At 38.5% G+C, this 25198-nt stretch overlaps 2 protein-coding genes and 1 pseudogene across 5 annotated transcripts in view; 1 reads left to right on the top strand and 2 right to left on the bottom strand.

Moving 5' to 3' along the window:
* The first annotated feature begins 3044 nt into the window (after nt 1–3044).
* LOC127662331 (peptidyl-prolyl cis-trans isomerase E-like) lies at nt 3045–5729 on the top strand (annotated as a pseudogene).
* Nucleotides 5730–7220: 1491 nt separating this feature from the next.
* On the bottom strand, nt 7221–15799 carry LOC127662928 (kelch repeat and BTB domain-containing protein 11-like). 3 transcript variants are annotated; one of them, XM_052154330.1, is made up of 2 exons: nt 15295–15799; nt 7221–12566 (listed from the first exon to the last, which is right to left on the bottom strand). In XM_052154330.1, the coding sequence occupies exon 2, from the start codon at nt 12271–12273 to the stop codon at nt 10165–10167; it is 2109 nt and encodes a 702-aa protein (XP_052010290.1). In that variant the 5' UTR covers nt 12274–12566; nt 15295–15799; the 3' UTR covers nt 7221–10164. The 3 variants fall into 3 exon arrangements, with proteins under 3 accessions (XP_052010290.1, XP_052010292.1, XP_052010291.1); XM_052154332.1 differs by having other exon boundaries at nt 7221–12561; XM_052154331.1 differs by lacking the exon at nt 15295–15799 and adding an exon at nt 14800–14894.
* Nucleotides 15800–16524: 725 nt separating this feature from the next.
* LOC127662593 (rho guanine nucleotide exchange factor 10-like) overlaps nt 16525–25198 on the bottom strand; it is an 84795-nt gene continuing 76121 nt past the window's right edge. For both annotated transcript variants that reach the window (XM_052153852.1, XM_052153853.1), the window contains 3 exons: nt 21263–21385; nt 18326–18834; nt 16525–17738 (listed from right to left, as the gene is read on the bottom strand). In XM_052153852.1, the coding sequence (XP_052009812.1) occupies nt 18347–18834; nt 21263–21385 (611 nt within the window). In that variant the 3' untranslated portion in view covers nt 16525–17738; nt 18326–18346. The remainder of the gene's footprint in view (nt 17739–18325; nt 18835–21262; nt 21386–25198) is intronic.

Genomic DNA, 25198 nt, shown 5'->3' with positions numbered 1-25198 from the left:
CGGGAGTGAAAAAACGAGCTGGTCATCCGCTTCCTCAAGGGAGCTAGAAGGATGAACCCCTGCGTCCCCCATCGGTTCCTATCTGGGATCTTTCTATAGTTCTCGAAACTATGAAAGCCCCCCCTTTCGAACCGCTTCAATCCGTGGATTTGAAATACCTTTCACTCAAAACCGTTTTTCTGACTGCCCTGTCATCAGTCAAACGTGTGGGAGACCTTCACGTGTGTCTTGAGTTTGGACCAAGTGACTCCAAGGTCATTTTAAAGCCTAGACACGACTATGTTCCCAAGGTGATCGGTACTCCTTTCAGAGCACAGGTCATTTCCCTATCGGCGCTGCCAGCATCTGATAGCGAACGCGACGCCAATCTCCTTTGCCCAGTCAGAGCACTGAGATTGTATACTGCGCGCTCCGCCTCTTTCAGACGCTCTGAGCAGCTTTTCGTTTCGTTCGGAGGGCGCACCAAAGGTCTCGCCGCCTCGAAACAGACACTGTCTAGATGATGGATAGTGGACGCTATTGCTGCCGCATACGCATCAAAAGACCTGCCATGCCCGTTGGGCATTAGGGCTCACTCCACTAGAGGCATGGCCTCATCGTATGCATGGTCCAGCGGGATTTCCATTCACGACATATGTGTGGCAGCGGGCTGGGCTTCCCCCTCCACCTTTGTCAGATTTTACAATCTGGAAGTGCCCGCCCTGCAGGCAAAACAACTAGCGGTTTAATACGCTACAGCTCCCCTGGTGAGCTGCACTGATGGGACTCATTCCACACAGACCGGCACCGCCGCTCTGTCGTTCCCTTCCCACTATGTGCTTATGTATTACACACACACTGGCCCGCACTCTTGCCGGCCAAATATTATTTCCCCACTCACAAGGGCTCCCCCGGGTCCCCCCACCCCGGGGCTCATGCAGTGGATGCTTGGCGCGCACGGCGTTGACAATGGGTTCCCGTAGCGTAAGCTAGCTTACGCAATACGAGAGAACCTCTCGTAAGAGAACGAATCGGTTAACTAACGTAACCTCGGTTCTCTCTAGATGAGGGAACGAGTATTGCGTAGCCGGCCGTGCTCGCGCTCAAAGCCCATTTTGGCAGGCTTTGATGCAGTAAGCGCGCGGACGCCTCTCATTGGACGCGAGTTCGCCCAAGTTCGTCTATAGGCTGCAGCAGTTGCCGCAGAGCAACCAATGAGCTCGCTAGCTAGCCCGCTCAAGGTCTGCAGTTGCTGCACTGCGTTGACAAATGATACAAAATTAAGGATAATTTTTTGGCTTCAATATCTCAGAAAAGATGAATCTTTCCCGTAGCGTAAGCTAGCTTACGCAATACTCGTTCCCTCATCTAGAGAGAACCGAGGTTACGTTAGGTAACCGATTCGTTTTGCACAAACGTGTGGTCCAGCCAGCTTGAGTGCATACAGTCCTTAAAGCACAAGGAGGGCATAACAAATACTAATAAATTGAAATGAAATGAAATTTGTTTTACTCAAAAAGCCACGATGATCATATGATTTGTAATGAAAAATATCATATTAAATTGGTCTAAAAAAATAACAAGGGGTGTTAAATATCTAGAAATACCTCTAAATAAAAGGTTTAATAATTACTTCTGTCAATGAACATTGAAATTTTGGTATGAAAATAATTTTTTAATCTTATAATTTCTGTTATCATGTCTCCCTTTTATTTATTTTTAATCAGATTCATGTAGTGTTTATCATAGATAAGTGATGTATTTTAAAAGTTGGCATACAGTGTTCATTATAATGGGGCATAGGTTTTGCAACTCAATATTCAATACTCACTACTCATGAGTACATTTAAATGAGCTACTCTTTTACTCTTACTTGAGTAGTTTTTAGGACAGGTACTTTTACTCAACTCACACTTAATTTTTGGGGAAGTAACAGTACTTCTTGAGTATGATTTTTCAGTACTTTTTCCATCCCTACAGATACTACAGTAATGCTGTAGTTAAATCATGATTAATTTGATCAAAACCTTGGTTACTGACAAATGGTTATTACAGTCATGGTTATTGCATTCATGGTTAATACAATTTTACTACAGTAAATCCATGGTAAGTTTCCATAAGGGTATCATTCATTAAGGAAGATTAAAGATCATTATCAATGTGAATTTAAATAAGCCTGTAAAAATGGTCAAACAACTCCATTATAATACATGTTACGTCTGGGTTTGTCATTAACAAATGTGTGAATAACTCCAGATGCCTGTCATTAATTCAGGAAAGCACTGTTTCCTCTTTGAACAAGCGCTATGACTGAAAGGGTGAGCGCTGACTGCGTCTGCTGGTGTAGTTGATCATTTCTGCGTGTCAAAATGAGTGGAAGAAAAAATTGTTCCGGAGCCATGCAACAACTTGCTCATATAATAAAGTTTTTCGACTGCGAAGCTTATGAGATGGATTAATATTAATATAATAATAATGTTATCTTTTTGTAAAAAAAAAGAAATTCAGAATCAATATTTTTATGTGAGGATCGATATTCTTGATACCACATCAGTATTGGAAGTATCGATACTTTAGTACTTTAGTATCGATCCACCCATCCCTAATCATGAGTCAATGAACCACTTGGTGCTATGGATCAGAATACCTAAGTGACCCAATGCAATTTAGTTTACATTTTAGTATAACAAGATAGTAGACCACTATACTTAGTATTATATTACACTGGAATTAGTTAAAAACAACATGTTACCACAGTTGAGGTGTCTAATACAGCACTGAGAGAGTGACTACATTTGCCATCTTCTCTCTTCAGACTGCTGTAACACATCGCTCTATTTTTTTATTTAATTTTTTGGAAAGTTGTGGTAATGTAGTAGTGGTGTTTTTATGTTGGTGCAAATGGATAAACTTAAATTAGATTTGCGGTGGTCTCCCATTCACCTCTATGGAAGTTTACCATGCATTTGTTTATTAATCGTGCATTTCAAAACCCGGACGTGTTAAAAGGGTAAATTAAGAGTCCAGATTACTGTCTGATTTGAATTTGTGTTCTGCAGAATTAATTGGAACTGTTCCGCAGAGCCGTCAGAGTGAACGTCGCCAAATCCGTGAGGATTAAAGCGGGCTCTCGACCAGGTGAGTTTACACTCGGCAAGTCTTCCCTTCATGCAGTTTCATGGCTGTTTGGGATCTTAAAAATTTTGGCATCTTTTCGAATTAATGTTGAATCTCCATTTTGCCTGTCTGTGAGACATTGCTTTATATCTGATTACTGTTCTGCTCATAATGTGTTTGGAAGATGACTGGCTGAAAAGTTCTCAGGGAAGACCACAGAGGAGAGCGAGGAGATGGAGTCAGCTGCAGAGTCCGCCAGTACAAACACCTAGAAGATGGGAAAGTTGTCATTTTATTAGTTCTTTATGTAATACATGAAAAGTTTGCTTTGTTGAGACAAAAAGCTTCTTTGAAAGAGCCATCTGGTCCATGTCTGATATGACAAAATTGTTTTATCATTAATATACTTTTATTGCTATTCATCCTCTACTGTTTATTTGTCTGAACAGGGAGAACTACCTGCAAAGAAAAGTAGAACTAACCCTCAGGTCTACATGGACATCAAGATCGGCAACAAACCTGCAGGCAGATTGCGATTCTGCAAGCGGACAGTGTGCCAATGACTGCAGGTAAGATTCAATAAATCATCTTAAGAAGCTCATGCTCACTGAACAAAATTTTACCCTGTGTCCAAACCCATGCACTGTCACAATATATACTGTAATTGATTAAGGACGCACTTCTCGACTGGTAAAACAATGTGTTAAAAAACTAATGTTTTTTAGGTATGCAGTCGAGTAGTATAAATAGATTTCCAACATACTTCATCTAGGGACATGGGTATTGACCTGTGACCCAAAAATAAAATGATCAGTCACAACATTAAAACCACTGACAGGTGAAGCGAATAACATTTATTATCTCATTACACCTGTCAAGGGTTGGGATATTAGGCAGCAAGTGAACAGTCATTTCTTGAATTTCATGTGTTGGAAGCAGGAAAAATGGGCAAGTGTTAGTATCTGAGTGACTTTGACAAGCAAATTGTGATGGCTAGACGACTGGGTCAGAGCATCTTCAAGACGGCAGGTCTCGTGGGGTGCTCCTGGTATGCAGTGGTTAGTACCTACCAAAAGTGGTCCAAGGAAGGACAGCTGGTGAACCGGCAACAGGGTCATGGGCATTCAAGGCGCATTATGCACGTGGGGAGCGAAGGCAAACCATCTGTTCTCCTGGGAAACCTTGGGTGCTGGCATCCATGTGGATATTACTTTGACATGTTCCACCTACTTAAAGATTTTTGTAGACCACGTGCACCCCTTCATGGCAACGGTATTCCCTGATGGCAGTGGCCTCTTTCAGCAGGATAATGCACCCTGCCACACGCAAAAATGTTTCTGGAATGGTTTGAGGAACATGACAAAGAGTTAAAGGTGTTGATTTGGCCAGATCTCAATCCAAATGAGCATCTATGGGATGTGCTGGACCAACAACTCTGATCCATGGAGGCCCACCTCACAACTTACAGGACTTAAAGGATCTGCTGCTAAAGTCTTGGAACCAGATACCACAGGACACCTTCAGAGGTCTAGTGGAGTCCATGCCTCGACGGGGCAGAGGTGTTTTGGTGAAATTAGGGGGACCTACATAATATTAGGCAGGTGGTTTTAATGTGGCTGATTGGTGTATGAAGTAAAAACAACAACCGCAGAAATAACTGGCTCTGGTTTGGTAAACAAGCACCATTTAAACCAAACTTTATTGGTATATGTAGCACTTACAGTTGAAAAGCGCTGTCTTACTTTCGGTTCACCACTGTTCTTTTTAAATCCAGTGATTTGAAAGTGATGTCTTCTCAGCTCCTGAGAGATTATGGGATGGCAATGTGTCCAGTCGATCAGCACTTCAGAATCTCACCTGGAAATAGTATGTCTTCCAGGTATTTCTCGCTTTTTGTTTCATGAATACTGAGGATTTGGACAGACTATTCCATTGGTATACTGTTTTTGGCATACTATATAGTAAGGAAGTTTGTATATTCGGGCGCAGCTGCATTTTTTGGGGCATCGCTTATGAACAGTTTGCAAAAGAAGAACTCAAAGGATGTTTTTGTTTTTAATGTGTAGAAAGTTTCTTTTGTCTGTGTACACATGAGAATGGCTTTGGATTCAAAGGTAGCAGCTTCCACAGAATCATCCCTCAGTTTACGTGTCAGGGGGGAGATTTCACCAACCACAATAGCACTGGGGGCAAGTCCATCTATGGACGCAAGTTTGTCGATGAGAACTTTGTCCTCAAACATACCGAACCAGGTGAGCAATGTCTTGAGTTTGGTACATGTTGTTCATTTTTGTTTCGTAAGATAATTTTTGAGTACTTGTAGATTTGCATAAGGCTTTTTTGAGAACTCCAGTGAGCCACTGTGTGTATTTGTTGTCGATATTTGTTAAGGAGAAGACTGATCCAGTCTTTGTGAGTGTGCAGTGGTCAGTTTTTATTGACAAACTCTTCTAGGCTTACTACTTTTTTCTGTGCATGTTTGTCTGTCGATGGCAAACTCTTGTCCCAATTGTAATGGTTCTCAGTTTTTCATCATTGTTGATAAAACTGATTGGTTGGATGGCAAACATGTGGTATTTGGAGAGCTCATAGAAGGCATGGATGTACTCCGGGCCATGGAGGAGAGGGGCTGACAGTGTGAGCTTAGGTATGGCAATCACTTCATTATACAATAGTTATATACTCATTTTTGTTTTTGATTTGATTTGAAAATGCTTCACATTTAAAATAACAATTTGGGTTTCCTTTGTTTTTCTGACTTTTTAATAATGACTTCTTATCTGTACTGTTTCTGTACAGGCTTAGGGATCAAAAGATGGCAAGACCGAACAAAAAGTAATAATCTCCAACTGTGGAGAGTATGTGTGAGATGAGCATACTGTGGTAAGTGTGTTTGTGAGAGAGTGTGAGTGTGAAGGAAAGCTGTTAGCATGTCTGTTTTTTATAGTCAATTTGTAAATATCCAAATACATTTTTTATAATTAACTTTCTTTGTCTTTGTTTTTCTTCAAAATTGTGGCCTTTATGTTAGTTTAACTTTAAGTCAGGTGGGATTTTTACATACAATGAGAATGCATTAAAAGGTATGTCAGGTATGCCATTTTAATGTTCAAATACAGTCTCCTCTCCCAGCTATCCTATCCTGTTCTACGTGCAAAGACTATACATAAGCCATTTGTAAGTTGATTTTCTCAGAAGAGTACAAGTACTATGGTCCTGTAAATACACTGATCTGTTTAAGCAGCCTGCCATAGCAACATTAGTGTTTTGTGGTGAGGTTATCTGTTTCTGAACAATGGATGACTGGGAGAGTTTGGGAACCATAATATTTGGAAATATTCATTTGGTACCCATAGAGGTGCAAATAATTGCACATTGCTCCAATTAATCACAATAGAAAGCTATTTTTTGTTGGCACAGCAGTACTGCCATGATTAAAACCATTTCTGTTATACTTATTTTCATTTGATTCTAATTTGGTAGAAAATATTATGCTTCCTCTGAGGTTCCGTTTCTGAAACAAATAATCTGACTCAGTGCATTACTGACTCAACCCAGCAGGTGGCATAACTACTCCAGGAAGACTTTTGAAGCCAAGTCACACCCTACAGTGCAAATATTCAGAAGATAGGCTCTGAATGAAGAGCAATGTTTACAGGCGAGATCAGACCTGTCTATAAACAATACTTATTGCATATCTGGGCTTCTAAAACTAGGATTGTGGGTTTAGTCCCAGTTATGAGTCACTCACTAAGATTCCGCCTTTGATCTAGGTCTATACGCACTATGCCATTTAACCTTGGTTAGTTTGGATGAAAAATCTGAGCTTTTTCAGACACCAGAGCTGCATTTAAAAAAAAAAAAATTTTAAACACAAGTGAACAAGTATGAATAGGATTAAACTGAAAATGAGAAGACACTGTAAAATAACTAGAAAGACCAAGGAAACAAAAAAACTTTTATTGTAAACAGAAACATTAGTTTGTTAGCTGTTAAACTGACACCGCCACTGAAAACGTAAAGCCATCTAGCCATTTGTTTCAATAGCACAGCCATATATATATATGTCAGCAACCAAATCCAGCAAGCAATGCCCCACCCACCCCTACCCATATGATCTGTGACATAGCAGACACTTTAGTTGCCTAGCCAACAGAATCCCAATCTCATGTGAAAGTCTGATAAACGGAATCATCTTTGTAGAGGCAATCAGGTATGGTTAAAAAAAAAAAAAAACTTCACCTTTATGGGTGCAAAATAGTGGACAAAAGAGGTTCCCATTTAGATGATGTAGTAAAGAGAAAGGGAACCATTCCAAAATGACAGAAAAATGTATGGGTAATTCATCTGTGACATCATAGATGTTTATCAATACAGTTTGTTCTTTTACCAATGATTATCTATACAGAAATCTGGCTCCTACACTGGCTATTGTGTGCAAATTCACAATATTTGCAAGACACATTTTTTCTTCACTGATTAAGATGATACTTTATAGAGAAAATGGAAGAATAGACATTTTATCCCCTAACCCATGCAAGAAAGTAATTGAAGAGCCCTGCTGTACAGAAAGGGAACCATTCCAAAATGACAGGAAATGTATGGGTGATTCATCTGTGACATCATAGATGATGTTGTGTTTTTCTGCACTTTTTGAAGTGAATTAAGCACAGCTGGGCAATTCAAGGAGATCAAGCCAGTAAAGCATTCATGTTCATATCCATTATAATACCAATATTCATGCTCATATTGAAATCCAATCAACAGAATTACACCAAATGAAAGTTTGATAGAATCCACCCCTGTTAATTCAGAAATGTTTGGGGGAAATGGAAAAGTACACTGAATATTTCAGTAAAATACTCCCAAATCCCAAAAATCACAGGTTAACACAACACACCACATCCAAGTTATAAAGCTGCAATAATATTATGATGCCTTATTACATGCTATGGACACAATATGTATGAATGTGATACATGTTTTTCTTGAATGTTTTCTTGACAGTGATGGTCATCCTAAATTAATAAAAAAGTATCTTGACCAAGAGAGCAGTGAGTTTCTCAGGGATGCTTTTTTTCCACTTACTGTATAGTATGTACATGTATAGTCTTCATTAATTGCAGCTTTAACAGTATTATGATTGATACATATTGCCTTCAAATTATGTATTGCTTGTGAGAATGTAATTTATTGTGAGAATGTGTCCGCCAAGTCTAAAATGTTGTCTTTGGCAATGATTCAGTGTAAAATTCAAAGGATCAGACCATCTTTTTTTTCTTTCCTTAATTAAAGGGTTATTAAAATCTTATCCCATAGGGCCTCCTAGTTAAACTAATGAGTGTGCAGTGTACTAGTGATGAACGACTTCAATCTTCACAAAATTTCTCTCACATACAGAAACTGAGACAGCAGCCGTTACTAAAGTCATGTGCTTTGTGCTCTTAATGTTTACCTAATGTTACCCTAACAATAGCTTAAGTTTTGGCTTCAGCTGCTTGAGGGCATTTGGTTATTGGCCCCTGCTCTAGAATTTTATTAAATGTTCCTATTTTTGTAGGCATTTCTATGTGGTTAAAACATGTATTATTTACTTTTGCATAGAATCTGTTGCTAGGAATCAGGGGTCACATTATTACATAATGTGCTTCAGTTGTTCATTTGTGCTCTTCATTGCCATCATTTTTCTAATTGCCATTTATTCTTTTTTGCTAATGCAAGCAGCAAAGTTCAACCCAAATTACTATCGGATACAATAGTGCCAAAAACAAATCAAGAGACTGTGCAAATGCTTGGGATCATTGTCCATTTGGAAGACCCATTTGTGACCAAGCTTTAACCTCCTGCCTGATGTCTTGAGATGTTGCTTCAATATATCCACATACATTTCCTTACTCATGATGCCATCTATTTTGTGAAGTGCACCAGTCCCTCCTGCAGCAAAGCACCCCCACAACATGATGCTGCCACCCTCATGCTTCACAGTTCGGATGGTGTTCTTCGGCTTGCAAGCCTCACCCTTTTTCCTCCAAACATAACGATGGTCATTATGGTCAAACAGTTCAATATTTGTTTCATCAGACCAGAGGAGATTTCTTCAGAAAGCAAGATCTTTGTGCTTATGTGCACTTGCAAAATGTAGTCAGGCTTTTTTATTGTAGTTTTTGGAGCAGTGGCTTCTTCCTTGTTGAGCAGCCTTTCAGGTTATGTCGATATAGGACTTGTTTTACTGTTGGATTTAGATGCTTGTCTACCCGTTTCCTTCAGCATCCTCACATTGTCCCTTTACCGTTGTTCTGGGATTGATTTGCACATTTCGCACAAACTATGTTCAAATCTAGGAGACAGAATGCATCTCCTTCCTGAACGATATGATGGCTGCGTGGTTCCATGGTGTTTATACTTGCTTACTATTGTTTGTACAGATGAACATGGTACCTTCAAGCATTTGGAAACTGCTCCCAAGGATGATCCAGACTTGTGGAGGTCCACAATGTTTTTTTTGAGGTCTTGGCTAATTTCTTTAGATTTTTCCCATGATGTCAAGCAAAGAGGCACTGAGTTTGAAGGTAGGCCTTAAAGTACATCCACATGTACACCTCCAATTGACTCCAATTAGCCTATCAGAAGCTAATTGCCTAAAGGCATGACATTGTTTTCTGGAATTTTTACTTAGTGAACTTAGTGTATGTAAACTTCTGACCCACTGGAATTGTGATATAGTCAATTAAAAGTGAAACAATCTGTTTGTAAAAATTTGTTGCAAAAATGACTCATGTCATGCACAAATTAGATGTCCTAAACGAATTGCAAAACTATAGTTCGCTAAAATGAAATCTGTGAAGTGATTAAAAATGACCTCAGTGTATGTAAACTTCTGGTATTTAGGTGCACCACATAAAATATTTTTTCTTATCATGCAAAGAAAACACATTCCAGTTTCAAGAGCTATGAGCAGGTGCCTTGAACCTTTTGGGAAAGCTTAAATCTATAAATATTGATCAGGCATTCTCTTTCTCCAGGTCTGGAGTGACTCTGAAGAGTCATCCAATGGATAAGATATCCAACTCATACAATTTTTCCACCTCTCTCAGGCAAGCTGAGAATGAAGGGGAATAAGATCCCTTTAGCCTCCACAGGTGCTTTAAGAGAGTCTTCTTTGAATCGACCTCCATCCTCATCCACGATGAACTGAAGTGTCTGAGATTTATTCACACAGTAAATGCAGTTATCCATGACAGCGCATCGAAACGGTAGGCTGCAGCCTTGCAGTTGGGAGGCACAATCATGCCACATCTTTACAATGGTGTTGTATTTAAAGACTCTGATTCCCTGTTCACGATTAACATCGAATCGGTAAATAAAGCTCTTAAGAGCCACCATGTCTGTGGATTTTTTCCTACTGTTGTTGTAAGGACACTCCTGCCATTCATCTCTCTTGGGGTCATATTTCAGCAGCCGATAAAACAAAGACCCACCCGAGACGTACAGTTCTCCGTTACAGGTGGTGGCTTCATGAGCCACTGCAAACGCACCTTTAGGCAGAGGAGCCACTGCAGTCCAGCGGTCCATGCGAGGATCGTACTTCTCAACCGTAAACAGACATTCACCACCAATGGCATAAAGGTATCCTTCCATGGAGATGAGTTTAAGTTGTGATCTTGCTTGATTCATGGGTCGGACCTCACTCCAGCGATCCGTGATGGGATTGTAGCAGAACACTTTGTCTGAGACTTTGCTTTTCTCCCCAGTTCCCCTGATCCCACCAGCCACAAACAAGTAGTTGTACATTGTACAGATACCACAGCTCTTGGTGTTGATGTCGTCAGGCATGACGGTCAGGGTGTGCCAGTCCATACTGCTCTTGTTGTAATAATAGATCATGTGATTGTCCTCAAAGGATGTGATGGAGAGGGGGCTCTGGGGACGGCTACTGTTTCTGCTAGGCGGTCGACTTCCAACTCGCTCAAAAACATCGTTAATTTCAGCCACCATCAGACTCTTGTTGCTCTCCATCCGTTTGCGCAGAATGAGATCTCTCTCTAAGCCAGTGAGATGCCCGTAAACTGCCGGGTCTCTCAGAACCTGGAGAAAGTTGTCACTCATGAATCGATAAGCTGTTTCTTTAAGTTCATTAAATCGCTGTTTTTTGGCAATCATAAGAATTTCGTAGCAGTTTTCTGGAGTGACCTGTGTGGAAATGGTATCAATAGCAGCCTGTACAGCACAGGGCATTTGCAGAATCTTTGCCCCTGTGATGATATCCACAACATTGTCTTTAGTTACATTCATCTGAGAAGAGTAAACATAGTCTACAAGCACTGATAAGGTCTTGTAACTCATTCCTTTTACCTTTAGAGTGTCTCGAGAAAGCCTGGCTTTAAAATAATCACTTTTCTCCGCTAATACTGACTTGTGTGCTTGTATTTTCTGTCCACCCACTTCTATGATTAAATCTGGCTCTTTTTTCTTTAAGAGAGCCTCTCTTACAGCAGATCCATTGTGCTTTAGCCCTTGGCTTGATTCCAGCCCAGTCTGTCCAAGCAATGTTCTGTAGAGTGTCTGATCGGCACCTTCAGAGGAACTTATAAAGCAACCCAGCATTTCCTCAAATGATGTCTTTTCCTGGGAGCCTGAATAGGAATTATTTCTGTCCTCTGACATGGAGACATTTTTAATATCAAACTGACTCCGAACAACCTCACCTTCTCTGAGGACATTGGAGGATTTGTTTATTTCTTCCTTGTTCTCCGGTCTGAAGCGTCCCAGACTGCAAGCTACCTTTGCTACATTGTTTTTTTCCTTAATATTCCCTTGATCTGAAATTTCAATCACACTTATGTCCAAATTTTGTGCTTTAGTTGAGTCCAGGGGCTGAATATGCTCCTGAAATCCACTGTCACTAGAGACAGCATCTTGTGCATATTCTGCACCTGTTACAGCACCATAGTGTCCCAAACTCCTGCTGTCAGTCAGACCTCCAGATTCCAAATTATCCCAAGCACCCTGGAGTTCCTGCAGCATTTCCATACTGGGGATGCTTGTTTTCTCCATGGCTGGAGCATTGTTGTTCCCTTCAAAAGGGATAGATTGTTCTGGAGAGTCTGGGTTTGCGGCATGAAATATAACGTCTGCTTGTACTGTGAACATGTTTCTGTCTTGCAGAGATTTGTTCATCTTATGCCACACAAGTGCTTTCAGGGCAACAAGACAAACAATTCATTTGTCAGAAACAGTATTCCTTTTCTGACAATAGCGCTAAATTAATCACACTGAGCCCCAGGAATGACTGACAGATGTTAATTATTGGGGTAATGGCCTTTCAGAGCCAGCATTGCTTTGAATGTCCAAGTCAGACAAGATTGATGTTTTGTCATTTTTATTCTGTTTCATCAGGCTACATTTCATCCAGGTAAGCATGAAGGAAAGAGTCTTAGAGATCCTGTGTCCTCTGTGTTCTCAGCCCTGCACTGAAAAAAACAAACAAAATGATTTTGTGCTGAAGTAAACAGCATAAAAGATTATGTATTTTCTACACTGAATAAATTAAAATGTGAACTTAAAAACATTAGAGGAACTGACCCAAATAAAGTATTACATGTTTTCTTATAGAAATTTTAACAGCCTTCAAATAAAGTGAGTATTAAATCAAAGATTAATCTCTCATCTAAAGACTCATGTTATGTTTTGCCATAAACAGACAAAATAACTTCATTGCAAATGTAAAAATCTAGTGTTCTTATAAGGAGCATGTGTACCATTTAAGCCAACATGTGTTCTTAATAATCCCACTGTGCTCTTTAAAATGTAAATCCTTCACATTTTACTAAATAAACACCTTGATTTTTGATTAATTTTTAGATTTAGACTTCAAACATCATAACCTAACCTGATAAAACAAACATGAAATATATAATTTCTGAATCCTGCAAGCTTTAATCATATTTGGACAGTTCTTATAATTTTTACCCTGCCTGTTCATTTTCTCCCGGCAGTGAATCAGCATGATAGATTCTGAAATAGAGTCAGCATGGAGAGTTAAAATAAATTCAGTTGGCAATCTTTTAATGTGGTAAATGGGTTATTTGCTCAGTGGGCTTATTAGGAACAATATGGTTCAAATGGAAAATAAACCTAAATAATTTATAGTAGAGTCCAGTTAAACACATTAGATTTTTTTTTGCCATGAATAAAAAACACTGTATTTTACAATGTGGAGAATGTTTGTTATTGATGTTTTAACAAATCAAATAATTATCCTGCTTTTAAGCTATGAGCAAACAGGTTTTTCAAAAACACTTCCTAATAAACCTACTTGAAAAGAAAGTTATATTTCTGGATTATAATTACAGACCGAGCACTGAATCTTGTTGAGCTCAAGAAGCTTCTTAAATATTTTATTTAAAGTGGTTCTCAGTAGTTTTTCTGTTTTTATTTGACTGCATCTATCTTTGTGACCATTACTCAGGCAGTGTCCTGCGCTAGCTCCAGATACTCATGAAATCCATCTTTTTGTGAGTTTTGCTGTTAAATACATAGGAGATAAATAACATCAAGTTGCATTCGATTTCTTAATATCTTAATTTTATTGATAAATTTTTTTTATCATTCCTCGCCCAGTTTCTTCATCTGACTCCAGAAAGATTGCTTCTTTTTTTACGACTTCAAAAACATTGAAATTTTGGAGCAACTTCCAAAATGGCCACCGAACAGTGGTAGCATAGTTCGAAAGAACTAAATATTTTATTGACTCAAAATAAAAAGTAAAATTATGCCAACAAATATGTTAATTTCCTCTGCAACAACAACATTTTCTCTTTTTTAGAATGTCTTTTTTAGATTAAAAAATTATGGTACGTGGCCTTGATAGGGTCACTTCCCCTAATTAAATAGCTAAAAAATAATGCTCTAGCATAAAAGAAAATATTTATGATTGTTTTATATCTTTAAAATACCTCATCATGTATCAAAGTAAAACATGGTCATATATTTGCTAATTTGAGTAAATTTCCCTGGTATGTAAAATAAGTAAATCTTTAGTATTTTACTTAATTTTCCCAGTATGCACAGAGCTTAAATAATTAATGTTTGAAAATGTATTTACACTGTTTTATTGTTGATTTTATTTTTACATTTGGTAACTTATTTTTTGTTTAGTCTGAAGTTCATTTTCCACTCAAAATTACTAGTTCGTGATCAAAAACGCCATTGTGTTTTGTGCACCCACTGTTGAGGTCTACAGTAACATGCGCAGCTCTGTATCTTGTCTCTATCGACAGTAATGCAAGATAACGTTGTCTAATAGACTAAATATCATTCATTAAGCTTCCCTGTGCAATGTTATATGGTAAACGATTAAACATATGATTACAAGGAAAGATCAAAATGTGAAATTTGTAATAAAATTATCATTTAAATTTTACAAAGTATATTTAAGTACCATGTACATTGGATTTGTAGTTCAAAATCGCTGTATTAACTGAAATGTTTTGTTTTAATCAATATTATTTCATGTAATTACGTTTTCACCATTCACACAATTATAATTAACTTTTTCAGTGTGGGTCCAAACCTTTCATCAAAGGAGATTAAAACGATTACAAAGTTTTTATATAATAAACATATTATACTTTACATTCCTCAAAGAAAATATCTTATAATCCAGACGATTAGAACAATGTTAAATATAAAATGAAAGCGTACCTCTCTGTCTAACAAGTGATCATCTGAAGATCCACTAACAGAGTGACGCTCTAAAAAGAAAAAAGCTTTGGACCCCCTTTGTTCATTTCAACAAGCCAACCAATAATCTGTTGCTGCAATGACATTAAGGAAACACATACCTCATACAGATACCCTCACAAAACGATGAAATGCTCTATTTAAAAGCTCTGTCTAATGAGCATGCGCAGTACTCGCAAACCTCCTGACAGCTTTAAAGATTAAATCTTAATGAGAGCGAGATTCTCTTGTACCAACCGCTAATGTTGTCATTAATTATTATAGACTGTGTTTAGTGGCTTTAATAATAAAAAATAAAAATAAAGCAGACGGTATGCAAAATGTAACTAATAAAGCTGAGGGAGAAAAAGATGCGAGGCAATTTTTAGACGAAAGGAAGATGAACTAATCTTTGGAATATGATTAAATGCTCTATTTAATATAATACATTAATCAATCCATTGCCCCAGTACTTACGCATTAAACGGCCGAATTTCAGTTTGCCTGCTGGTTCACACAAAGCGCCCTTATGTAAGTCAGGCACAGGAGCTCTTAAAACACCGCGCTGCAGGGAGTTACACGTGGCAACGATGTTCGTGCGAGTTTTTCCAAATTCCGCTCACTTAACCACTCATGGAAATGACCATCTGTGTAATACATCCCATATTGTACAATAAAACGGCAGTTCAGTAAGAACTTCTCTTCCTCCTCCTCCTCATCATCATCATCGACCAACTGTATGCGTCTGGAAGTCTCGACAGGAAAATCCACACATATTCATTATTGAAACAAAACAGGTAAAACCTTCTCTTCAGAGGACTATTGTCCACAAAACCGACCCTCTGCTTCAGACCTCATGGGCACCGCCTCTTCGCCGTCTGTGGTTTGCAGTATTTTGATTTTTATTGAAAGCTAGGGTGGTTATTGATCTAAACCACACCCCCGTTTGTGTTCAGGTTCACACTCTACAGAGCTGCTGCTGCTCAATCCGCATCAAGCGCGCGACGTTCCTGCACACACTACGCGCAGCGCGCGAGGCTAAATTAAAGATATTACGCAACGGTCCACTCCGATCGCGCGGAGCAACGTTAACGACGTTTAAGCAATAGGATTACGAAATATTGTGCTAAAGCAATTTCGGGGTTTCATTGAAGGCCCCCAAGGCTAAGAGAATCCCTTTCCTTCAATAACATTCTTTAAGAGATTTTCTGAAATACGTAATTCATTCTCAGATTTAATGACAATGATGTGGTAATCTCCCTGATGTGGTAATTTCAGGTTTTACTCATAGTCTGCCCTTGCTTGGCCTTCTTACTCTCCTCTAATATTATGAACTGCTCCTGGTCTTAAAAGGGTTTCCAGAGCAACACATAAGAGTCGAGACTGTCTATCAGCCGGACAGCACGTTCAATATTAGCCATCTAAATACACACATCAGCTGTTCAGAGAGAGAAGGGACTCAGTCACAAAGATCCCTGAACCCACAAAGGCTGAAAACATTCCATATATTAGCAGCAGAGTGTGGAGTGGAGGCCACCCATCAGTGCATCTAGTGTAGGCCTAATATTTAAAGTTCGGCTCCGATATCTTGATTTAATCTTATTATTAATATTCTCACTCAGTGTAACATTGTATGAAACTATGTGAGAACTCAGAATACACTCAAAATAACCAATCAGTCCATGATTAAATAATCAACAATCAAAGTGAAGTGATAAATATTACCTTTTTATTTTCCATTTTAGGCAGACACCTTGCAAGAGGAATATTTGGAGACAAATTTCTCTGGGGGAAAAAAAATCTCACAGGGACCAACATTGTTTCATATTCATACTTTTTTTTTTTTTTTTTTTTGGACAAGTACTGTACAAACTGACAAGTTTTGTATATATATTTTTTCTTTCCTTCCATACATCAATGCCCATGACTATCAATTTCCCTCAAGCTCTAAAATCAGTGTTGCTGTTGGTAAAGTGCATTACACAGAAAGCCATTCAACCTCACATTCAATCCATTTTCTTCTCAAGTCTCTCCCTTTTGTATGAGCAGACTCAGTTCCAGTATTACATTAATTTGTTCTTGGGTGAAAAATAAAAACTTAACAAAAACATGGTCATCTCTTAGACTTGTACAGATATACAAAGCAATGCTGATTAAAACAATTGTGTATATTTGTTAAAATACAAAGTCAGAAAAACATTTCCATATGTGTCAATATAAAGCTTTTCCATAATCTTAAATATCGATAAGCATCACCGTTAAATTAGAATGATGGAGGAATGCCATTTCTTTTTAATAGAACTGGTAACAGTGGACAACAACTTCACTTTTGGACCTGAAAGAAGCTCTGGCCCGCCAGAGAATCCCATGCAAGCCATTCGGTCACAAGTTGTAGCCGATTACAGAGGCCAATCCAAAAGGTCAACCTCAAATGACCTGCTGATTCAGGTAATGGTTTCATGACCTCTTTTACAAGCACCATATAATTACTTGAAGCAAAACATTTGAGATGCCACAAATTATACAAAATAATATCTGAGCAGATGCAACAGTTTTAAAATAAGACAAATTAATTTCTTGCAGTTATAATGTTATGTAGATGTATTCTATTTTGCTTGTGAAATGTAATCATGTAGCAGTTAAAAATGTGACATTACCACAGTTAGACCTGAATATTATCACACTGCAGTGGTTTTGACATATTTTAATGAATGCAACATTTAATGAAGACTGAGCTTTTGTGTTCAAAAATCAGTAACGGTAAATGTGCCAAGTGGTAAAATGTATTTCTCTTATGCATGTCTAAGTACTTAGAACTTGGTTGTTCAGCTCATTCCTAGAACATTATCTTTTTCACTTCACCCATTAAAGCAAGATCAGCCTCAGGATCTGCTCTTCCTGTCTCTCTCACATGCAATGCCCTGGAAAGAAGAGACACAGCAAGAGCATCATAAGATGAATGGGAAAAATAAAATATTAATAGAAATTGGTGTTTGTTCAGATCAGTCCCAATTTTAAGGGATAGTTCACCCCCCCAAAAAAGAAAATTAGACAGGGACCAGAGACCGTCAAGCTACAAAAGTGACAAAAAAAAAAGCACCATAAACTAATAAAAAAATTAATCCATGCCACTTATTATATTCCAAGTTTGCTGAAGCCATACGATAACTTAGTGCAAGGGACAAACCAAAATTTTACTTCTAATTCACCTATGATCATTGGTGTATGAGTGTGTGTGTGTGTGTGTGTGTGTGTGTGTGTGTGTGAATGGGTGATTGGCACACAGTGTAAAGTGCTTTGGTAACCTCTAAGGTTAAAAAAAGCACTAAATAATGCAGACCATTTACCATATCATTCACTTTTACTGTACATTTTGAAATAAATATCTCCTTTTGAGCTCCACAGAAGAAAGTCATAGAGTTGATGATCACTGATGGCAGAATTTTCATTTTTGGTAAACTATACATTAAAGAGTGAGTTGAAACCATTATCTAACAAATCTCCTCACCATTTTCTGGTTCTGCCTCCTTCACAGGCCAAGCAATGGTATTTGCCACACCATTATGGTAGACACTGTCTCCTCGTGCTTGGACTGTTTAGTTTTTCTGTTGATTCTGCGGTGCCCCAGCCCTCCAGACAACACTAACAATGAGCTCACATTTACTCTCTGAGTCTGCTTGAACTTCTGGAAGTTAGCTGGCTCTATTAGCAGGTCATATATTGCTCCGTCCTCTGGCCCGTGCTCTAAAGAGCCCTGAGACAGAGACCCACATGAGGAGGACAGGGATTCCTGGAGAGCTGGGGCATGTGAGGGGGAGCTCGTGCTGCTGTCCCCTAGCCCTGTGCAGTCCTGCTCGGGTTGGGTGCCTTCCACCTCCTGGGCGCCAGACTGGCACTGGCTGGGTGTGTTGGAGGTGAGAGTTGCCATGGTTGCTTGGGAGACATTACACACTGCTGTTGCCATGGTGAGGAATTTCACTGGGCCATGGTGTGCATGAAAAGAGACCATGCCTCGACCTGGAGCAAGAAAGAGAAAGAAACCAAGATAGAGAGATTCAAGTACTTTCGGGGTCTTTGGGCATCGAAGAAAAGAACTGCGTTCAATGGGCGCTTTGCTCAAATTGAGCTGAAAATGCTTATTGAAGATTTGGGCTTCTTTAAATTTCCATCAGGATTGGTGGATCAGGACATACTAAGGATTTTATATTATTTCTGACATTTCACAGATCACCGTCATTGTCTGCTCTAATAAGACCAATTTACCCTGCAGCTGCTGTTGGTACATTTGAACTTTTCATGCAAACTGCTGTTTTTAATTTGCAACTGCTGTGACCGATATGAGGCCAAAAATAATCTGGTGAGGATTTTATATGAACATGACAGCAATGTAAGATCTAATGGGATGAACAGGATCTCCACCACCCCAGTGCAGAGTAACTTTTTGTTGAAGGATATGAATAATGTAATACCGGGTAATACTTGGCTTGAAACTGGCTATCTTAAAGGGATAGTTCATCCAAAAAATTAAAATTCTCTCATTATTTACTCACCCTCATGCCATTCCAGATGTGTTTGAATTACTTTCTTCAGCAGAACACAAACTAAGATTGGTTTAAAAGAAGATCTCAGCTCTGTTGGTCTTCACAATGCAAGTGTATAGTGACCAGAACTCAGAAGGTCCAAAAAGCACATAAAGGCATCATAAAAGTAATCCATATGGCTACAGTGGTTACATCCATGTCCTCAGAAGCGATATGATAGTTGAGGTGAGAAACAGATAAATATTCATTCCTTTTTACAATAAAACTCCACCTTTGACCAGCCCCAACCAGTAGGTGGCTGAATGTGAAAATCACTTCAACAGCAGAAAGTGAAAGTGTAGATATACAGTAAGGACTAACATATTCATCTGTTTCTCACCCAAACCTTTCATATCACTTCAGAATACACAGTTTAAACCACTGGAGTTGTGTGGATTTCTTTTATGATGACTTTATGTCCATTTTGGACCTTCTGTGTTCTGGTCACTATTCACTTGCATTGTGAACCTAGAAAGGTAAGATATTCTTCAAAAAATCTTAATTTGTGTTCTGCAGAAGAAAGTCATACATATCTGGGATGGCCTGAGGGTGAGTAAATGATGAGAGATTTTTCATTTTTGGGTGAACTATTTCTTTAAGTTTGAATATTCAATATGATGATATAGAAAATATTGGGTTACGACTTAAAGAAGAATATATGCATATTATATGTCTGATGGTAGCTTCCATTTTTATATGTCAAATTTGTCAGGCTTTAGAAGTGTGTTAAGCATGTGCAGATGTGTATTTATCAACCCGTTGCATGTACGACATCATAATAGCGGCCTATTGAGCAGTTAAAAACTGGTTTTGCAGTTTGGTTTTGTTCAGAAATAACCTAAATATTTTTCTTCTTTGTAAACTATATATATACTTTTATAACAATGTTTATTAACATTGACAAACATTATTACATTATATAATGCTTAAAACATGATTAAAACTGCATTGCTGCTCATATCCACCATTGAAATCTGCTGCTCAAAAGAACCCGGAGGTGCATTTTCCTGCATTGTGATGTCACAGTAATTTCAATTATAATATAAAAAAAATTATTAAATGAAATGTTAGAATCAGAATCCGCATTGTACAATAGTAACAGGTAGTATGTTTTTCAAATTTTATAATTTCAAAATATATTTGTCAATACAAAAAGTGTAACTTGTTGAAATTGTATCTAATCTATTACATTAACTTAAATATATATGTCCTTAGCTGTTTCGAAAAGTTGCAGAGACTGACTGATGGCGAGAATAGGGTTACTGGTCATTGGTAGTTGTGGTGTTTTTTTAAACCGAGTTGCAGTATTTGGAGGCACTGATGTGCTCAGAATTTAAAAATAAATCACAGGGTAGCCTACATGGCACCAAACATTTCTCTCTACCATTGGCACAATTAAGAAACAATTCCAGTGTAAGTGAGGAGAAAATTGACCTGCTCTAAGTTCAGGGTCTTTCTAGACCCATATTCCCAGAAAATGACTGATCTCTGAAGAAATCACATGTGAACAATGCCTGACTATAACATTTTGTGGAAATCTGGTTCTGGCCCAGTTGCAAGAAACCCCTTAGGTTAGGAAAACCATTATAATTGTAAGGGTATTGTCACAAAGGGTTTTCATAACTTAAGGGGTTTATTGCAAGTTGCAACCAACTTCTGGCTTCCATTGCAATGTATAACAGTACCATAGACAAAGTGCAAGGAAAGTAAGTTGTGATGACCATATTAAAGGACTGTTTCATGAGTTACACACTGCAAACTTCTGAATGCTCTAATATTATTGTGAAACTGTTTATATCTGTGTGATCTACAAGTAGTTCTATGTCCAACACATGGAAGATAAAACGTATAAAATGTATACCAACCTGTGACCTTGGGGATGCCTTGCAGTCTGGGTACAGACAGGGCCACTGTGACCCCAAGATTAGTGCCCACCAACAGCAAACCATTGCACACTAACAGACTGCTCACAGAAACTCTCTGCTGTCCTTAAGGGTGAAAACACAAATGTGTCATGAGTATGAGGTACAGAATTACTTTTTAATTACTTGTGCTGCAATGAAACAAAAAGTGCTACATTTACCAGTGTAAAATACATACTATAAAGCTTGTGGCAAGCAGTCATGACCAGAAGTACTTGTTGAAACATTTACCCAGGGGAATAATAACATCCATGCATGCTAAGCTGTGTGGGTAGGTTACTATGGGGATGATGCTTAGCAGCAGTTGGTTTCCAAGGAAACCTGACACAATGCACTCTTAGAAATTGGCAGAGAGATCATTAAAATAAAACAAAGCCAAATGCTCAGTATTTGGTTAAGCATCTCTAAATCTGTCAAGCACCACTGAAGTCACACAAATTACCTGGAATAATTTGAATCAGATAAAAGGGCTCAAAGCTCTACCTCTAAATTTTTTGATGTATTAAAATATTCAAATCTTGTAAATGAACAACTGAAAGACAGTTAGTTTCTGGCATCTTTATTCTACTGTAGAGTCAATATATTTTTTTTTAATCTAGAGTAAAAAATAATGAGCCTTAACTTTACTATAGTGTAACTAAGAAGAACCCTGTCATGCACAGAGCTGTTATTTTGATACAATTTAATACAAAAATGCAGGTGAAAAGTGACAACATATAATGTTTCTTTACTCTGAGTCAGAGCACAGTCGTCACACCCATCTATGGGTTACCTCCCTCCAAACCACTGATTGGTCAGAAGCAAACTGCAGGTTTGAAGCATCAAGGTCCAAGTAAACTTTGGTTTTCTGTATGATGCAAATTTCATCATCTGTACAGTGCATGTGGACTGTCTGTCTGCACATGCACCAAGTGTTGACTGTCCTAAAGAATATCACAAACAGTTGTAAGGCTAGAGTTTTTCTGTGTTTAGTAACAAGTCTTGCATGCAGTTGAGTGCTCTGGCCTTGCAAAGTATGCTCTTTTGACCACGAACCCATATGGAAGCGTTTGACATGCTCACTATGACTGCTTTGTCATAAGCTTCAGTAACAAGCACAGACATGGACCGTCCGCGTTTCTAAAACGGGCAGCATGGGAAATTTCCAAATCACAGGATGAGAAAGCGATACCTGATACCATATAACCCAACCCTAATCCAACCCCTAAACCTAACCCAAACAGATCAAGTAGCACTTTACTCACAAATATGAAGGACTCTTTCCCTGCCATCCTACATTTCAGGATTCCACAATCTGCACAAGGACAGTCTGCATGCACTGTGCTGATGACAAAATTTGCATCACGCACACTGTGAGCAAGACGTAGTGGCAGAAAACTAAAGTATACTTTGGCCTGTAGTATGCATGAGTCTTACACGTCCATATAGGATTGCAGTAAAAAGAGTATACTTTGAAAGTCTGAGTGCTCAACCGTGCATGAGATGGAACAACAAGCGGAGAATCGTAGTATACCCCTGCCTTCAGAAAACAAGTTTCAGTTCCAAGTCCAGCACCAGTTCCTTGGTGCTCACTGACTTGTTTTTTTTTTTTTAAATCAAGCTCACTGATTTGTTAGTAAAGTGTTGGCTCATATTTCTGAACATCACAGATCATTAGATTAGTCATGGAAACTGTTCTAATATGGGACAAATATCCAACCCAAACAAGTAAGTGTTGTTTGCGGAGACATTACTCCACACACACATATTTAGAAGAGTTTATACTTTGTGCTGAATATTACTAAATCTGTAACAAAGGTTAAATCAGAAAATTTGCATGATAAGTTTGCAGACTTGTTTTGCAAAGATAATTGTTTGTTTATGAAAATAATCTGTACTGTATTCTCTCCTGATAGCTGCAGTAGTGTAGATGAACATCAAACATCCAAGAATAGATTCAGCTGTGGGCTTTGTATGTCTCCAGCCTGACCTTCTGAAGAGGGACAGAGACATGTATATGGCAGACTGAAATTTTCAGCAAACCTTCTCTGTTGCTGTGCAACAATATTCAGCTGCCATATAACAATAATAATGAACATAATTTATAGGAGTGTCTTTCATCGTCTTTCAAAAAATATTACTGTATTGATGTCTCTGTATTTCATCATATAAAGTATATACACAAACCAAATCATAACAAGTATCAACATGCCAGATTTTAATGAGCTTTAACTCTGATCTAACAGAAGAGGATCATTTGACATTGGGCAATTTTGCAGACACTAGGAGAATACAGTGCATTCATAAAGCATTCAGAAACCTTCATTTAAATTATTTTTTATTTTTTTTATATAGCAGCCGTATGCTAAAATGCTTTATTTTATTTTTTTAACATCAACCTACACTTCATACCAGATTTTTGGTAACTTTGCAAATTTATCAAAAAGAAAAAGATTTCAGACCCTTAAATCAGTACTAAGTTGAAGCACCTTTAGCAGCGATTACAGCCTCAGGCCTTTTTGTGTATGATGCTGCAAGCTTTGCACACCTAGATTTGGGGATTTTCTGCCATTCTTCTCAGCAGATCCTCTCAAGCTCTATCAGGAGACTGTCGGTGGACAAAAATGTTCAAATCTCTCCTGAGATGTTCAATTGGGTTCAAGTCCGGGCTCTGGCTGGGCCACTCAAGTACATTCACAGAGTTGTCCCGTAGCCACTCTTGCATTGTCTTGGCTGTGTGCTTAGGGTCATTGCCCTGTTGGAAGGCATTGGGATTGTATTGCGCAGGTGATGAACGGTGCATGGTTTCCTCCAGACATGACGCTTAGAATTGAGGCCAAACCGTTCAATATTCGTTTCATCAAACCAAATAATCTTGTTTCTCACAGTCTGAGAGTCCTTTAGGTGCTTTTTTGCTAATTCAAGTGGGCTTTCGTGTGTCTTACACTGTGGAGAGGCTTCCATCTAGCCACTTTTCCAAAAATCCCAGATCAGTGGAGTGTTGCAGTGATGGATCCTTCTGAAAGTTTCTCCCATCTCCACACATGATCTCTGGAGCTAAACCATTGTGACCATCGTGTTCTTAGTCACCTCTCTTACCAAGGCCCTTCTCCCCCGATTGCTCAGTTTGGCTGGGTGGCCAGCTCTAGGAAGAGTCCTGGTTGTTAAAAACTTCTTCCATTTAAGAATTATGGAGGCCACTGTGCATTGGGAACCTTCAATGCAGCCAAATGTTGCCTTGACACAATCCTGTCTCTGAGCTCTGCAGGCAGTTCCTTTGACCTCATGGCTTGGTTTTTGCTCTGATATGCATTTTCAGATGTGAGACTTTATATAAACAGGTGTGTGCCTTTCCAAATCATGCCATCAATCAACTGAAATAGCCACAGGAGGACTCCAAGAGTAGAAACATTTCAAAGATGATCCAGAAAAATGGGTTGCACCTGAGCTAAATTTCAAGTGTTATAACAAAGGGTCTGAATACTTGTCAATGTGATATTTCAGTTTTTTTTTCTTTACTTACTGAGCTACACAGGCCCCCATTTTTTTCTTTTTAATAAATTTGTAAAGTTATCAAAAATCTGGTGGAATCCGGGACAAAAATAAATAAATGCGTCTTCATACATAATTTATAGTGTATAATGAAGATCCATTTGAAACCCCAAGAATCAATGAAAGCAGCTGTTTTTGTTTGGTGGCTGCTGTCTGTTTGTGGCATTACCACACACATCAGTGAGTATTCAGGTCACAGCAGACAAAGCCATCAAAGAACACTGACCATAGCACACACATATACAAACGTTTCTTTTTCTATCATGGTTGGGATTTCCTTTGAGTTCTAATGTTTTTATACAGAGCTAATTATATTTTGTACCCCTACACATTAGGGGCACAGATTAC

The sequence above is a fragment of the Xyrauchen texanus genome, chromosome 22 (assembly GCF_025860055.1).
Source record: "Xyrauchen texanus isolate HMW12.3.18 chromosome 22, RBS_HiC_50CHRs, whole genome shotgun sequence".
NCBI lineage: Eukaryota > Metazoa > Chordata > Actinopteri > Cypriniformes > Catostomidae > Xyrauchen > Xyrauchen texanus.
This window is presented reverse-complemented; position numbering and strand designations above follow the sequence as displayed.